General features: G+C 39.4%; 2 protein-coding genes across 8 annotated transcripts in view; one reads left to right on the top strand and one right to left on the bottom strand.

Annotated features, from left to right (window-relative positions):
• Positions 1-8,781: 8,781 nt before the first annotated feature.
• ptges (prostaglandin E synthase) lies at positions 8,782-11,047 on the top strand. Its single transcript, XM_067483601.1, has 3 exons — positions 8,782-8,992; positions 9,076-9,158; positions 10,098-11,047. The coding sequence occupies exons 1-3, from the start codon at positions 8,876-8,878 to the stop codon at positions 10,345-10,347; spliced, it is 450 nt and encodes a 149-aa protein (XP_067339702.1). The 5' UTR covers positions 8,782-8,875; the 3' UTR covers positions 10,348-11,047.
• Positions 11,048-12,867: 1,820 nt separating this feature from the next.
• The window catches only part of garnl3 (GTPase activating Rap/RanGAP domain like 3), a 65,789-nt gene continuing 62,737 nt past the window's right edge, over positions 12,868-15,919 (bottom strand). For all 7 annotated transcript variants that reach the window (XM_067483599.1, XM_067483597.1, XM_067483600.1 and 4 more), the window contains one exon: positions 12,868-15,867. In XM_067483599.1, the coding sequence (XP_067339700.1) occupies positions 15,702-15,867 (166 nt within the window). In that variant the 3' untranslated portion in view covers positions 12,868-15,701. The remainder of the gene's footprint in view (positions 15,868-15,919) is intronic.

Genomic DNA, 15,919 nt, shown 5'->3' with positions numbered 1-15,919 from the left:
TAGTAGTAATTAGTATAAGATAGAGAAACTGAAAAACCTGCATTTAGATTGTGAAATCCCCTACGCTACATTTTCAAAGCATCAAGGCAAAGGACAAAGAAATGCATAAACAAATAATATGTATAAATTAACTATAATAATGCCCAACGACTGAAAAAAATCAACATTGTCACTAATCTTCAGCTGCCATGCAGTATTCAGCTGTAGGGCTTAAGTAGTTTTTGTTTTTTTTTTTTTTTTTTACTTTTTGTAGCTGTATTACAGCAATTAGGAATGAAATAGCTATATAAACAAATCTGACACGAAAAGAATAAAAATAAAATGCCGTATCTAGTCATCATCTCATGGAATACAGTGCCTTCAAGCCCTTACGTACCTTTGTATATTTTGCATGAAAATCACTGTGCAGGCATGTACACGACTGTACTTAATTGACACCTCACTCACTTAACAGGTTAAAAAAAACAAGTTAGTGGATTATTTTAATGATTTTAATTTAATACAATAATTAAAATACTAATTAACTATTGTTAATTCAGAGGGATTTTAATTATTTCCTTATGTTATGAGACCTCATATAAATTCCCAGCATAGCTTAGCTAAACTTTAACCTCGGTAGAGACCTGTTCAGCCAAGGTAAGTAAAAACATCTGTGCAGGTGTGTAGGGACTTAAGTACATTTTCATCCACCTTCCCTTTGAAAAGATGCTGTATCCCATCAAGTCTCCCACCTTATGTAATACAGTGCGTGGTACATTGTTTACTGTATGTAAGCTAGATGATGAAATGGGCGTGCACTCTGAAGGTATAACTGCCCAATAATTTAAAGATATAGATCAAAAGTTGTGAAATTTCATTTTCTCCATTTTCTTTGTGAACGTATGGTCCATTTTTTATGTTTTATACTCTAAGCATCCAAGAGTGAATTAGCTCATACCAACATTTTGTCATGCTCTGCCCAAATGTAAGGAAATACACCTACCAACTTTTGAAAAGCTTACTAATTAAAATGTTGTAACTTGCTTTAATCCATACAAAGCCTGAAGCCCTAAAAGTGACAAGTTGTGGCTAGCAGTTTTCCCCAGCTTCCAGTCTAGTCAGCCGTCTGGTTGTAGCTTCATATTGAACTAGCTCACAAACCTGTGATATCTGTCTTCTTAACTAGATCCCAAAATTTGAACTATCCAATAAAAGATGTAAAAGAAGAGATTTACGCAAATTAACGTCCACGTGATTGTTCTTTTTGTTAAAATATGTAGTATACACCACATGTGTAGTATTCTGTTAGTCACTGTGAGTCATAAACAGCTGAGCGATCCAGGATAAGTGAGACAGATTCTTGAAATGCTTAATCAGCAGATGTCTGTAGGTGTGATTATCCACAATAGCAGCTTTAACATATCCTTGGCAATATGAGCAACAATGCCCAGAATTCCCAAGGTGTTTCAATAGACATTTCAACACAGATATTTTGACTTCCCATCACAGAAAAGTCACAGGTGTGACTAATACCAATAATGCTAATAAAGATTGCGGTATAGACTTTGGCTATCAAAATAACTTAGCGGGGCTCTGAAACCAGTGGATCATCTTTATCAACTAATATTGTCCAGAAGCCAATATTGCAAATGCACTTTGTGAATATTTCTTATTTTATGTGTTTTTAGTAGCTGTTAAGCTTTCGTTTTTGGTTTTGTTTTTTCAAAAACGTTTACTCTTTTTTTGATTTCTACCAACTCTTGTTAAATGCTTTTGGGCATTTGGTGCAGAAAGTGTAAAGTGAATAATTGTGAGCTTCACTTGGGGATTCAGGTGATAACTCACCGTAGGTTCATCACTACAAACAACCCCTTAAACATTGGTATTTGACACATTGTGATAAAAAAATATTCATAATAACTGATTAAAGGTTCAGAGCAAACAGATGCACAACAACCTATGGCTAATGTGAACATGACGAGCAGTGAAGATTCTCTCTCAGATGCCCTTATATGTGGATCGGTGGAGGTCACACCACAAAATACATCTGCAGCTCATGTCCCCCTGAATTCCTCAGCGGACAGTCATTCATCCATGTGTCTAAGTTAAGTTTTGTAGTGTTAGATTTTTTTTCCTTCAGACTGAATCTGCTAGAGATTTTATCAATGCAGTGGCCATGTGTGCTGTATGTTAGATACTTAACGGGGGAGTACGTGCAATGAAAAAAGATAAAACTTTGTGCAATATTTAGTTCTGCCATCATAGAGCATCACTTTGAAGAGCTGGTAGTAAACGCTGGGCCAGTGCAGCTTATTGTATTGCTGTAAGGTGTTGAGTTGTAATTATCTGACTTTACCCATCTCTGAGTGTGTTTGCTTGTGTTCCAGCACGTAGCTATGTGTCTCAGATTTCCACTTTACAGGGAATTCAAGCATTGCTTGGACTGAAATATCATGGCATTGGACAGAAAGCACAGCAAGAATTCAATGATTCATGTTTTCTCTACAATTTTCAGTCTGTGGCTTTTGTGTTCATAAATGGTGATTGTTTGAGAACGTGGGACTTATATGTTGACCTAAATTCCATGGGATGTCTTAATGTCTGTATAACTGATGTAATTACTCATGACTAGTTAAATTATTAAAATTGCCTGGTCTTTGATTTGAATGTGGGTTTTTTTCATTTTGTTTTTTGTTTCTTAGTTGTTTTTTCTTGTGGTTTGAAAAAAGTTAACAACGCTGAAAATGAAAGAACACAGAAAAGGACTGTTTTTCTCAGTAAGCATTCAAACCACACTTTATATCGTTATATCAGATTTAGAAGATAAATAATGTGTGAAAGTACAGCACGGAGACAGCTTAGCATAAAGACTGAAAACCAGCACAAACAAATAATGTGCTTCTGTCAATATTTAACATGTTATCCCTCTTTTTTTTTTATCTGCGCAAAAAGATGATACGCTCAGTTGCTAGTCTTTTGATATTTAGTGTACAAATGTGAGGTTTTAAACTGACTGAATGAAATGAGTCACTTTAAATATATGGGCATTAACCTGGCAAGAAAAAGCTCTGTGAAAAGACAGATGTGGTGCTTTTCTTTTAATCTCGACCCCAAACCCTTTTGTTTAGTTTAAAGATCTTAATTAATCCCATCTGATACGGGGCTTACAATGCGCATATTACGGCATAAAAACAAAGACCATAAATCAAAGTTTAGGCTAAAGATATACCAGGGCCCAACCTCTCTTTTTGGTGGGGCCACCAAAATGGATAATCCAGCCAATGGCCCAGATCTCAGGTTACTTTGGACATAGTGCATCCATTTTACCAGTCTTTTTAAATTAGTTTACTAATTTGTTACACTACTAAATTGTTGCAGTGCCACTTTGAAAAATGAGTAGATATTTACAGATAAGTCAGAGTCTGAGAGTTGAGCTGTTTTAATCTGAAATAGAGGGAGCAGCTTTTATTAAGAGAGCAGCTATGATGTCATCTGTAGTCCCATACGTATGCTGAGCTGTATCCAGCTCAGACAGAGGCAGACCAAGAGGAAAACACCAGCCTGGAAAGAGATAGGATACATGATGACCACAGGAGAAACAACACACCGTACAAATCAGGTAAGAGCCAAAGACACAGCAACTCGGACACAGACCTTCTTACACACACACACACATGCAGCTGCAGCATGTGTCCACATCACATCACCAAAACACTGGCGTGTTTCCTGCACTGCATGTGTGCCTGAGCCGGACTGCGCACACACAAGCACACCCAGAGCTTTGTTATAGATCACTGGCATGAAGATTATCCTGATGCTTACTTGAACGATGTGCAGGATGCGTTTCATGAGACACCAGATATATAGTGATAAATAATTAAATGTCCCATAGCAGTAGTTTTACAGACCACTGAATATTAAATCATCAGATCACAATACAGTGAGAATCCAGGGCAGCAGGGGAGTGTGTGGCTGGCTTTAAGAGGGTTGTCAATGGTGTGTCCCTTCGCTGGGACAGGATGGGTGTGGCAAGTCGCAGCACAACACTTGTCCTTTCTGTCTTCAGCGTTAAAGTCATTTTCTCTCTGGCTGATGGCTCTGTGTGCATCATTTAGCTTTGTAACATGAAGGTCAGATGTCGATTAACGTGGGCAGCTAGAGATCTGTATTAATTTACTGGAATAAACGTGGGCGTATCTTTGGAAATTTGAGGTTAGCCTCTCTTATAGGACAATAGGACAATCTTTTTAAACATTAGTTGTTTAAAGCACAGACGTGTTCATCATCTGGAAAAATTGGTGTGATATTAAGAGCTAAAATAACTCTTGTAGAAAATATTTTTCTGTTTATTGTTACAGATGTCAGAACAAACTGGGTCCTGCCTGTCTTTCACGTATACATGCATTTTTAATATTCCACAGTATGAACGGGTCTCCCATTTTATCTCTGTTGCCCCTCTTCTGCTGAGCTCACGCTGCTCCTGTAGGTGTGTTCTTGTTTTGGCAGTGGGTTAAATCGGATGTTCGCTTTCCTAAAAAAAAAATGCAATGAGCTGAGAAATGATAAAACGGCAAAGTATTAAATGGTGAAAAGACAAAAGATTGGAATCATGACTGGGTATGAGTCTTTTAGTAAGAATGGGATGAGGCCCAACACTTGAAAACAGGATTTAATCATGAAATTGAAAAGAATTTGGAGATTTAATCTTCTCTGGTACGTACAGCTATATCACTGCCAATTTTAGAGAATCCAGAAGAATTTCTGTTGAGGGCTGAAAACCTATTTTCAAGGCCCTGGGGCAGCATTACTCTCTAGTAGAAATCACCGCATGGGCTCAGGAACAGCTCCGAAAACAGTGTGTGGCTGCATCTACAAATGCAAGTTAAAACTCCACTACGCAAAGAAGCAACAATATGCTAACAAGATCCAAAAAACACTGGCTCCACATGTGAGCCGGGGCTCATTTCACATGGACTGAGGTGGAGTGAAAATCTGTCCTGAGGTGTCACCATTCAAATTCAAATCCCCCTTGCTTAAGAGGAGAGGGGCCCTCTGACTGTACAGCACATCGTTCAGAAGCCAGTATCTGTGATGGTGTGGAGGTGCATCAGTGCACACAGCCCGGGCGTCACATATTTGAGGGTAATATTAATGCTGAATGATATATACAGGATTTGGAGCAACATATGCTGCCACCCAGATGCCAGACATCCTTTTCAGAAAAGGCCTTAGCAGAAAGTAGCTAATATTACCTAAAAGGTGTGGAGTTTGCCAGAAGATTGACCTTGAGATGGTTGTGAGTACAGTTTGTCCGAGTGGTTATGTACGAGAAAAGCTATGGTCAATAAGACCCAGAAACAGCATAAAAAGACCAACCTCTGGCTAAAGGGTTGAAAGTCGACCATTTTGTCAGTACCCTCCAAATGAAAATATATTTACAGCATTATGAATGAAAAGTGCAGCTAAAATCCCATATAAAGCAGGACTAAGCTTTCAGAACTAAAGTAGCTCATTGTATTCTGTTTTTATTTGCACAGTGTCCCAACACTTTGGACTCAGGGGTGTACTCTGCTTGGGACAGAAGGGGAGAACACAGCTATATCTATTTTAACGCAGCCTACTTTTGCTTTCTTCCCATTTTGTCTTTAAAGATCTCACTTCATTTTAGAGCAACCTACATGATGGTGATAAGGTATTTACCAGAAACGTTCTGTGTCTGTTTTTTTTCCACAGGCATTTATTGCATCGTATGGGACAGCAATGCTTCATTAATCCGGAAGACGTTGCCCAACAAAACACGGGACGTTATTCAGTGATCATTGCAGTGCGAATTAGTACAAAACAGCTCTGTGGTGACCCTGCACCCATATTTTCCTGAACTGCAGTGTCGTCAGAGGAACTAGTCATCGCATGAGTTGGACTTAAAAGCTCACTGAATCAGCTCCCAGATCTGTGAAATCTCTCTCTCTCTCTCTCTCTTTTGCAGTGGTTTTTGCAAAAGTGACTTCTCTGTAAATATTTACATGCCATGTCTCACACCTCTCAGAGATGGGAAGCACCTTGAGACACATTGGTTATTACTCCATGACCTTTTAACTCAGCGTTACAGTTGCTCGTCCACACAGGGAAGGCTGGATGTGACCCGTGCTGTTTTAGTTATTGACGTTGAGAAATTGGTTTCACATTCTTTTTTTTAATGGAACTTTAAAAAACTGTAACTCCCTCACTGTTTTTTTTTTCTCCCGCTGCAAGCCTTTTATAGAAAAAACAACTTGTTCCAGGAAAACAATTACTCATCTGCATGGACTCTATTTAGACCGTAAAACCGATTTCCATTCCATTTAAGCTCTCAAAAACGTCTTTTTTTTGCAACAGATCTTTTCAAAATCAAGTTTACCTAGTGCTTCCAAAAACCCTTCTAATACAGAATACATATAGTGCTATCAAAAGATACGATAAAAATTAAATTAAATAAGGAAAAATGGAGCTGGTTAAATGCTGGTTGTTATTTGTCAGGATGTCATTTAAATGAATACCTTTCTGTGGTTTATGTACGTGTTAGTGATGGTCTGTGCTTCCTGTCCTCACTTGCAAAGCTTAACTGAAATCAGTGAGGATGTGTTTGTATACTGATGCCTGTGTGAGTGTGTAGAGTAACTTTGTAGACCCGCAAAAGTCTGTCTCCTGACACATTTGCACACGCCATGGGCTGTGCCATGTGTTCCCAGCTGGTCGACATGTGGACTGTGAGAGTGGGGAGGACCGGCCGCAGGGCCATGGAGCTCACCGCCTACCCGCAGATGCTTCAGGGAGGCTACCACAGAGTGACCGGCCTCCACTACATGTCCTCCTTCTCTGATGCAGAGGATTGTTGTGACGACACCAGCTCCGGCAGCTCTCTCACCATGGATTGGCAAACACACGCGACTGATGGCTGACGCTCAGCCAAAGATGTCATGATGCAAACATGCAAATAAATATGAAAGGAAAAGTGCAATAAATGTAGTGCTTGGTGTTGAAGTGAAAGAGGGTGGGCTGATGTTTGTGGTTCTTGAACAAAACTGTTTTATCCCTGAGTTTTATCCCAAACCTCAAGTTTTAGAGAAAGTATTCAGATCTTTAATCCAACAATATAAAAATCAGGTATAGCTACAATTAAAACTCCAGAATCCGTGATGGAAAGTAGGTTAACTCAAGTTCCCTAACACAATTGTGTGAGTGTTGGTCAGCTGCATAACAGCTCCCCCATCGGTGTCTGTGTGTGTGTGTGATTGTGAGTGCGAATGGGTAAATAAGAAGCAGTGTAAAGTGCTTTAAGTGCCAATAGGTAGAAAAGCGCTATATAAGTGCAGACTATTTACCATTTACCATTTTACAATTATATTTACACTTTACCTCTGTATTCTTAAATTCCAAAACTTCCAAATACTTTATTTTTATTTATTTCAGCCTATTGGACTGCTGAACAAAAACCAGTTGTTACATCAAAAACATAAATGGCTTCAAACATGTGATTTTATGATTAATGTAGTACAGTACTGCATATACTTTAGTAATTAACTTTCCCTTGATGTACTACTTACATGTACATTAATATTAAGAAATAAGTACTACACCTACCAGTATAAAAGGGGACATAAACTGTACCACAAAACTGGATAGCATTTAAGTACAGTACTTAAGATACTTCATTCAATCGGCCCTGTGAAAATGTAATCAAACTGATTGTGCTATTGAGCAATAAAATTACCAGTTCAGGGCAGAACTAGAATCTGGATTGCGAAGGAAATCTTTCTTGCTGTTTTGCAACAACCACAGAGCCCATGTTTTGCCTGCAGCTTTACAGGGTATCATTTCCTAGTGTGAACTCAGTACACAAATGAAGACATGCTGACACCAGAAGTCATATGATCTGACTCAGATCCTATAAGCATGGAAGTAATTTTTTTGCTCATTTTTATGACACAGACCACATTAATATGATGAAAGCTGTGACAACTATTGGCAAATAGATTCATTTGAATTTATTATTAATCTTATAGTAGTCGTAATAGTTCTGTGTAATTCAGTGTGATAAATGAACCCAGCTTGAAATAATTTGATACCAAGTATTATGAATAAACCTGTATTTCCAACTAGCCTCAGGCTTGGACAGGTGAGGCCACAATGGGCCCCTGAACACAGACGTGTAAGATGACCCCACAATAACAACAAAGTGACTCTAATTGTAAAATGACACTCTGAGTCCCTTTGTTTGGCTTTACAGCTATTTTCTGTATAGTTGTTTCTTATTTGTTTATTTAGCAGTTTTGTGTCTTTGTAATAATACTGCATTTGTTAATCGTTTTCTTCGTGGTCAGTTAGTAACTTTCTTTGTGTTTTTTTCATCTTTTTTTTTTTTTTTTGTTGTTGTTGCTTTCTAGAAGCTTTGTGTCTCTTTTTAGTTGGCTTGTGTCTTGTGGTCATCTAGTTATCTAGTTGTGTGTGTGTTTTTTTACCACAGTATTTTCCGCTAAAATGAGGACGTTAGAGGTAGAATATAAATAGAGTGTATTTATGTAAATTTGATGTAAATTTCAGCAGACTTTTTTTTTTGGTTTTGGTAATGCCTGTCGCTTTTGTTTGAGTAAAACATTTGAAAACCACGACTTAATAACTGTGATTTTTGGAGAAGCTAAAGTTCCTCTTTGGGATTCACTTACTCAAGAATCATTTCCGTGTCGCCTCCTTTCTTCTTACCCATCATCAATGGGTGGGTGGGAAAAAAAAAAAAATCTGCGTAAGGTACAAAAAAGCCTTCCCCTCAGGCTCACTCTTACTTTTCCAACTTTGCGCACGCACAGATCTCAGAGCTCCAGCCTCCATCTCTCTTTGAGCAGTCTTCTTGAACACAGCCATGGCAGGGATGATAAGCACCGAGGCTTTCTCCTGTTTTGTCTTTTACGGCGTGCTCCTGGTGATTAAAATGTACATCATAGCGTTCATAACGGGACAAGTGAGGCTGCGTAAAAAGGTGAGTTCCCGATTTAGGCGGTGGAAGCGGCTTAATTGCAGCACCGGCGGCACCGTTCACTGATTTATCTGCTTTTCTCTAAGGCATTTGCCAACCCAGAGGACGCGCTGAGACACGGCGGTTTGCAGTTTCACAGAGAGGATCCTTATGTGGAAAGATGTCGGAGGTGAGAAAGTGCAGAAAGTTTGAACCTTTAATGCTTGAAATAACAGAATATACAGAAAAGCGAAATGAAGTATGTCGAATTGGTCCCTAAGTTGCATAAAGGTACTTAATTACTTCCCTGCAGTTTTTACATTAGAAGATTGCTGTTATAATCATTATTTCTCTATAAAGCATCCGTGATTCTGTGCATAATATACGTCTGCATGTATCAAAAAATGAAAAAAACAACAACTATTTTCCAGTGATTAAATAAGGGTTATTATTTTAGAGTGTTTTTCCAGGGACTTTTATTCCCTTATAGGCCATGTTTCTCCAAGAATGCATGTTTTCCTCCACTATAAAGAGTTCGCAGTGGATTTGTTTTAACTTGTCAGAAAACGATCTCTGGCAACGACGAGGAAAACAGATGTTTTTCTCTGCTCGTAAAAACGTTGTTTTCCCCTCTTTCCTACACTCTCCATGAAAGTAGTGATGGAAAACCAATTGTAACAAATCATTTATTAAATCTTCATTTTTTTAAAGTCTGGCTTGCATAACAGTTCAAGTTTGTGCCCTTTCAGCAGCATGTTACCAGGGCAGGTCCTCTTGAATTACATTGTTCACAAGGCTGATCGCAGTAGGCAGAAAGGAAACTGTCTAGCCCATAAACTGTCTGACGAGGCAGCCGAAAAGAGAAAGTTTGCAGTAGCATGATTCATGTGAGATGAGCTCCCCCCCTACACTGAATGAGGCACTCACAGGATTGTTCACCCTCAAGTGAAATTACAGAAGAAACCATAAAAACCCCAAATGGAAACAATCAATGAAATAGTTTAGTCATTCTTTGTATGTACTGCACGTCATCAGCACTTAAGGCTTTAAAAAACAGATGTTTGCTCCTGCAGTCACACATATGTACGTATGTAGCTTTGACTAATTCTTTTTTTTTTTTGCCCAACAGAGCTCATAATAACGACATGGAGAATATCTTGCCCTTCCTCTTCCTGGGTGCCATCTACTCCCTGACTGGACCTTCACTGGCAGTGGCCCGCTTTCACTTCCTTGTCTTCTTTCTGGGCCGTGTGCTGCACAGCGTTGCCTACCTGCTTGCCCTGCGAGCTCCGACCCGCTCACTGGCCTACATTGTTGCACAGATACCTTGTGTCTCCATGGCTCTGCAGATTCTTGCAGCAGTTGCAGCGTACGCCTGAACATCAAGAGATGAGGGGACTAAACTACAATTGGCGTTCAAGTCTCCGGTCCCAGTGTGTGACGAGGGGGACCCAGAAGGGGCCTCCTGGGAGGGAGAACGCAAATGACAGGAATGTCACAGAGAGTGCAATATGTTGCAAGCTGCGTGATTACACCAGTGGTGTTTAGTTTTTAGATTTTGACAGTATTTTTTTATTGTTTTAATTCCAAATGTGAGAAGATCTTATTTAACCTTCACTGAAGTTGGCATCTTGTACTGTACCAGTGTATTTAAAATGCAAATGAAGGTTGTTGCTTTTGTTTTGTCTCTTTAGCTATAGTTTCTATTGGAAAGACATGACCTTCACTGACAGACTTTTGCAGGCATTTCTTATAAGCTGATCTGCACCGTGTGTAGATCCCTGACCCCTTTCCTGTATTTACATACAACCCAGACCACCATTTATGTGGCGTGTGTCCTCTGCGGCTTCACGTGTTTCCTGTGTCAACATGTCATCTGTGGTGTTAACATTTGTTTGTACAACAGCCACTGGAAGCATAAGGGAGCGTGGTATAACGGCAGAGGATGTAATTAAAGATTTACTAGTCACTCAGTGGAGTACAAGTTGATGATTTACTATGCATTCTTCCAGTTCCAAGTTCAAGGAATACTATCACTGAGGTTCCAGAGGAATAAAGAACCGAAAAGAAAAAAGAAAATGTGTTTTTATAATTGTTACCATAGCTTATTACAAAGTTTGATAAGTCCATGGAAACCGATTTATAGTCAGTAAAGCAATTCCCATCCTAGCCTTACTTAAAAGAATATTAATACAACAATATGTTCAGTCTTGTAATTGTCTTAATGGAGAGATAATTCCAGACTGGGCCTAGTTGTGCAGAAACTGTGTGTTCTGATGTTAAGGGAACAGGGCCCCACTTTGTGTGTGCTCGTGTGAGATGATCCACAAGTCTGAGGCCAAGCTCCAGCATTCCTCTATCTATTATGTAAGAAATTCTGGCTGCGTTGTGTTCACAGTCACATCCTGAGAGGGCGGAGGGTGTTGGGTGTTGCACTTAATGGACAGGAGTGCAAAGAAACACTTTCTGATACCTTGAGAAAGAACCTGGACATTTATATTTGAAACCACCTTAAGTGGAAGTAACATTTTTATCTGTATATAATGAGCAAAATATTTCAGCTCCAGATTTGCTCAGGTCTTCTGCTTTCACTGAAAGCAGGTAACTACAACCTTGTCAGTCTGGCAGGGGGTGGCACCTGGGATGGCCAATTAGATTCAGGGGATGGCCATTGCCCTCCTCCCCCCCTCCCCCCCCCTCACCCCCCCCCTGCATCTGTCCCGTACTCTGTATTTCACTGCAAGCTAAAACTTTCCAGCTGTAAGAACAAACATTCCTAGTCATCACATTTCCAGTTGTTCTCCCGCCAGTGATGACTGCACTTGAAATTACAGGGGCTGCAATGTTTGTGATTATAGAGAGAAAGGAAACATTGAGAAGGTGGAAGGATTGTAAAATCCTCTGCTGTGAATGAAGGAACTTAACAAGATGCATCATCCTGGTGAAACATAAAGCCTACATGCCAGAGACAGGGCTGTGCCTATAGCCTGTGTTTGCGTCAGCGGTGTGGTCGTCTCAACCTGCCTGAACCCTCGGGATAAAAGAGAGCAAGGCACGTGCTCTTTGTCTATAAGTCCTCCCTTTTGGGCTGATAAACTTAAAGGAGCTGACTGACGCACATACACACACACACACACAAGCTCAATCCATTAATCCATTATACTCAAATGATTTAAGCGACTTAAAATGTATAGGCGCATGAAACTCTACTCGCTCACTTGTTTTTGCAGCAGAACACCTGTGTTTTAGTTGAGTTTATGTGATGAGGTAAACTGGGGTTCAGTGGGTGTTGGCTTCTCTGGCTGCATCAGTAAAGGGAGAAATGTTGACAGCAGTGAGGAGCAATGTTTCAACAAGTAAGAAGCTGGAAAAAAACAAAAACTCTTTATTTTCCTTCAATTCACCATGACACAGTTGCATAGTTGATTATCCCCACCTTGTGGCCTTGCACAGCACTAATCTGAAATCATCTGGTTCCAATTTTCAGTTTCTGTGAACAAACTGTCCTGCACACTGGCTGCATTCAGAAAGTGAAAGTATTTTGAGCAACATAGTTAACTTTCACTTAGACAAGCAGCAAAGGAGAATTCACACACTGAAAAGCCTTATGCCGTTGGTTACACAAGGATTGGTGAAGTCAGATCTTGTATCTTTGTTCTTTAAAATCTTGACAGCAGAATTTTGAACGAGCAGGGATCAAGATAGACATGTTTACTAATGATGGTAAACAGAGAATGTTTCATGTATTTTAGGTGCAGCATAAACACTGCAGCCTTCAGTTTTTTGCTTTTATATCTTTTGAAAACATTCCTTAATAGCAACTCTCTGACTTGTGACTCAACCCTTTTGCTGTTCCTACAATGCTAAAATTTAATGTGCTTAAAAAAAACAAAGCCAAATTGTTCAAATTTCATAAATATTTATTACATATCAAGGAACAGAATCAACTACTTTCACAGCAGTGGTCTACAGCACTTGGTTAAAATAATTGCTCAAATAATATTAATAATAATAATAATATAGTTCAGTTTCATTTGAGGCCACATTTGATACACAAACATTTACAAGTAGTACTTGGCATTAAAAACAATGGCGATACAATATTTTAAGACACTTGGTGTTTTTTGTTCTTTTTTTTTTTTCTCATTTTGATATCACAGAGAGGTTCAGCAACAGTCTAAACAGTAAATACAGATTCAAATACAAAAATAAAATCAAAAACAAAATCAAAATCAAAAAACAGTGAAAATGCCAAGGGGAGGTAGAAACAGAGTACTCAGACAGAAATACAGGAGAAACAGCAAAAACGTCAGTGGGAGAAGCAGTGTTCCCCCAGTCACACACGCCCATTCAGAGTAATAAACACTAAAGTACCTTTGTAAAAATCCCCCCCTCCCTTCTTCTTCTTTGTCCCATCTGGTTTGTGTTATAGTGTTTGAAGGGTGCAGGTGGAAAACAGAGGAAAGGCATGAGAGGAGGAGACGAAGAGGCGGCTCATGCGAGAGCTGAAGGCTGCTGCATTGTGAACCCACCACAGAGAGGCACTCTCACACCAACATCCGCACAGCCACAACCGCTGCTCCCAGCTCAGTGTTGCCTTTCTGGACCTCAGAGATTTCCCCTTTGGCGTTAATATCTAGTGTTCATTACTCAGAACCTTTCCCCTTTTCTTCTTAGATTCGCCCTATTCACTGGCCGTACGTAGCTTCCTCATCGCACAATGCAAGCATGAGATATATTTATATTATTGAATTTGAACAGGGCAGCTTTATTCTCTGGCTATGTTTAAGTACACACATCTGAGCACTGCACCTCAGTCTGAGCAGCAGCAGCTGCCGCAGCTGAGCCACTGCTGCTTTTTAATCATCCCAGTGACTTAATAGCAGGTAATTGTTTGCACCTGGATTTACTGCAGTGATGGTTCCCAAAACAGAGAGAAAGAGCCTTCAGACAACGTGGACTAGCATCCCTTTTGTGGTGTTCAAGTGTTTTCATAATTAATTAATTTTATTGATTTTACACACAAATATGTATAATCCCAGTTTAACCAGTTTCATATTTGGTACTAGTCTAATGTTTTATTTGGCTCTGAGGGGCTTTTAGCACAGATAATGCTCATTAGGTTTGTGCTCAGGCTTAAGACTCATGCTGTATTCACGTCAAAAATGTTCACGCCAACACTCTGACTTGTAATTCAGAGTAATGGGAGCTGAGAAGTTTCAAACATGGATGGAATATTTCCTACTCGATGAGAAGAACAGACATGTAAACATTTTGTTTACATGGCAGAATGAATGCAATGAATGCACTGCCAGTGTAACGTGAAGAATAAAATCTAAAATAATCCTTTTCTGTTATTTTAGCTTTTTAAAATTGAGTTTACAGTTCTTTAGTTGTAATTAGAATTGAAATTATAGTTGGGCAAAAGCTGCATTTGTTATGTTTCCATTTAAAAACACCTAAAATTACCTTTAAACCATTGGAACCAGCACAAAGTTCTTTGCCTTTCTGCACCTTCCACATACAGGAGGAAACAAAAACTAAAAATAGTTCATAATTATATTTTTGTTGTGTTAGTATAAAGTAATTTTTATTTTTTTTTTCAGTTTATGTCAACATACTGTATTTTAACTTTTTTTGTTCTATAATTCTCTTGTTATACTATCATATCACTTCACAAATGACAGTCAAGTAAAAAAAAAAAAAGCATACGTCCCTTCAACATCCACATTACTTGTGTTGATTAACATTGTCATCTACTTTATTTTGTGTGTTCGTATTGGTTGTTGGTTGCCAAACAAGCCATAGACAAGGCTTGTATGTAGGAAATGCAGGTCACGTAGGCTCAACATGGACTCATTCCTGACTTTGAGAGTGCCTCCAGTAAATGAATGTATCCATAATGAATGGAGATGTGGGTCAGCACATTAGCAAATGTGAACTGTCAGATACTGGTATTTGGTGGAGGATGCTGGAAAATGGCACTTGTGGCAGACTTTGCCTCCAGGTCGGTCTGCCTGCGTATTTTGAACAAGGAGAAGAATAAGGACTAAATGTGCAGAGAGCATAAAACATTATACTTTTACTAAATAAGGGAATAAAGTAGATTTTTTTTAACATGTCTATAAATATGCATCACAGTCATGACAGCCATACAAACCTGTCACTGTGTTTGCATTTTCATGTATAAACAGATGTACACATACATATTCATATCATACAACATTTGAAAGTGGACCTGAAATAATCACATATACAACACGTATTAAGCTCTAGCAATTTCAGAGGGCATTGGGAACGCAGAGATTCATGTCAAGCCTTGGTGCACAGATTTACATTCAGTGTGTGGTTGGGGATCAGAAATTATCGCTGGACTCTGAATAAGCCACAGCATCTTGCACAAGCTCATCGCCTCTTTGGGTTATTTGCTGCGGTGCAACACAAACACCCAACGCACAGTGGCTGTGAGGGGCTGCTTGCAAACACACACACACACACACACACACACACACACACACACACACATATTAAAGCTCCCACTGCAGCCTTCTTGTCCAATGAATGGGCAGACACAAGATACATGGATGTAAAGAAAACAAACAAACAAACAAACAAACAAACAAACAAACAAACCGATAAAAAAGTGTGAAACAACAAATTAAACACAAACAACCAAAATAATAAAACAATGGTGACAGAACAGAGGGGGGAGAAGTGCACAATGGGATTGTCTTCACTTTAGGTCCAAGACATCTTCTATGAAGGACGTGGTGAGGGAGAATGCACTGGCGAGTGGCGGGCTCTCTGCTCGCAGCACCACCTTCTCTGGCTCGGCCTCGGAGGTGGGCGAACAGTGCAGATGCACATCCAGTTCTGCTTCAGTGGACTCTGAGGCTAACCTGTAGTGCACAGACAGATATGACTCAAGCTCTGATAACATGCAACTGTCAA

Source organism: Channa argus, chromosome 18 (genome assembly GCF_033026475.1).
Source record: "Channa argus isolate prfri chromosome 18, Channa argus male v1.0, whole genome shotgun sequence".
Lineage (NCBI taxonomy): Eukaryota > Metazoa > Chordata > Actinopteri > Anabantiformes > Channidae > Channa > Channa argus.
Note: the sequence above shows the minus strand (reverse complement) of the source record. Positions and strands in the feature narration are given on the sequence as shown.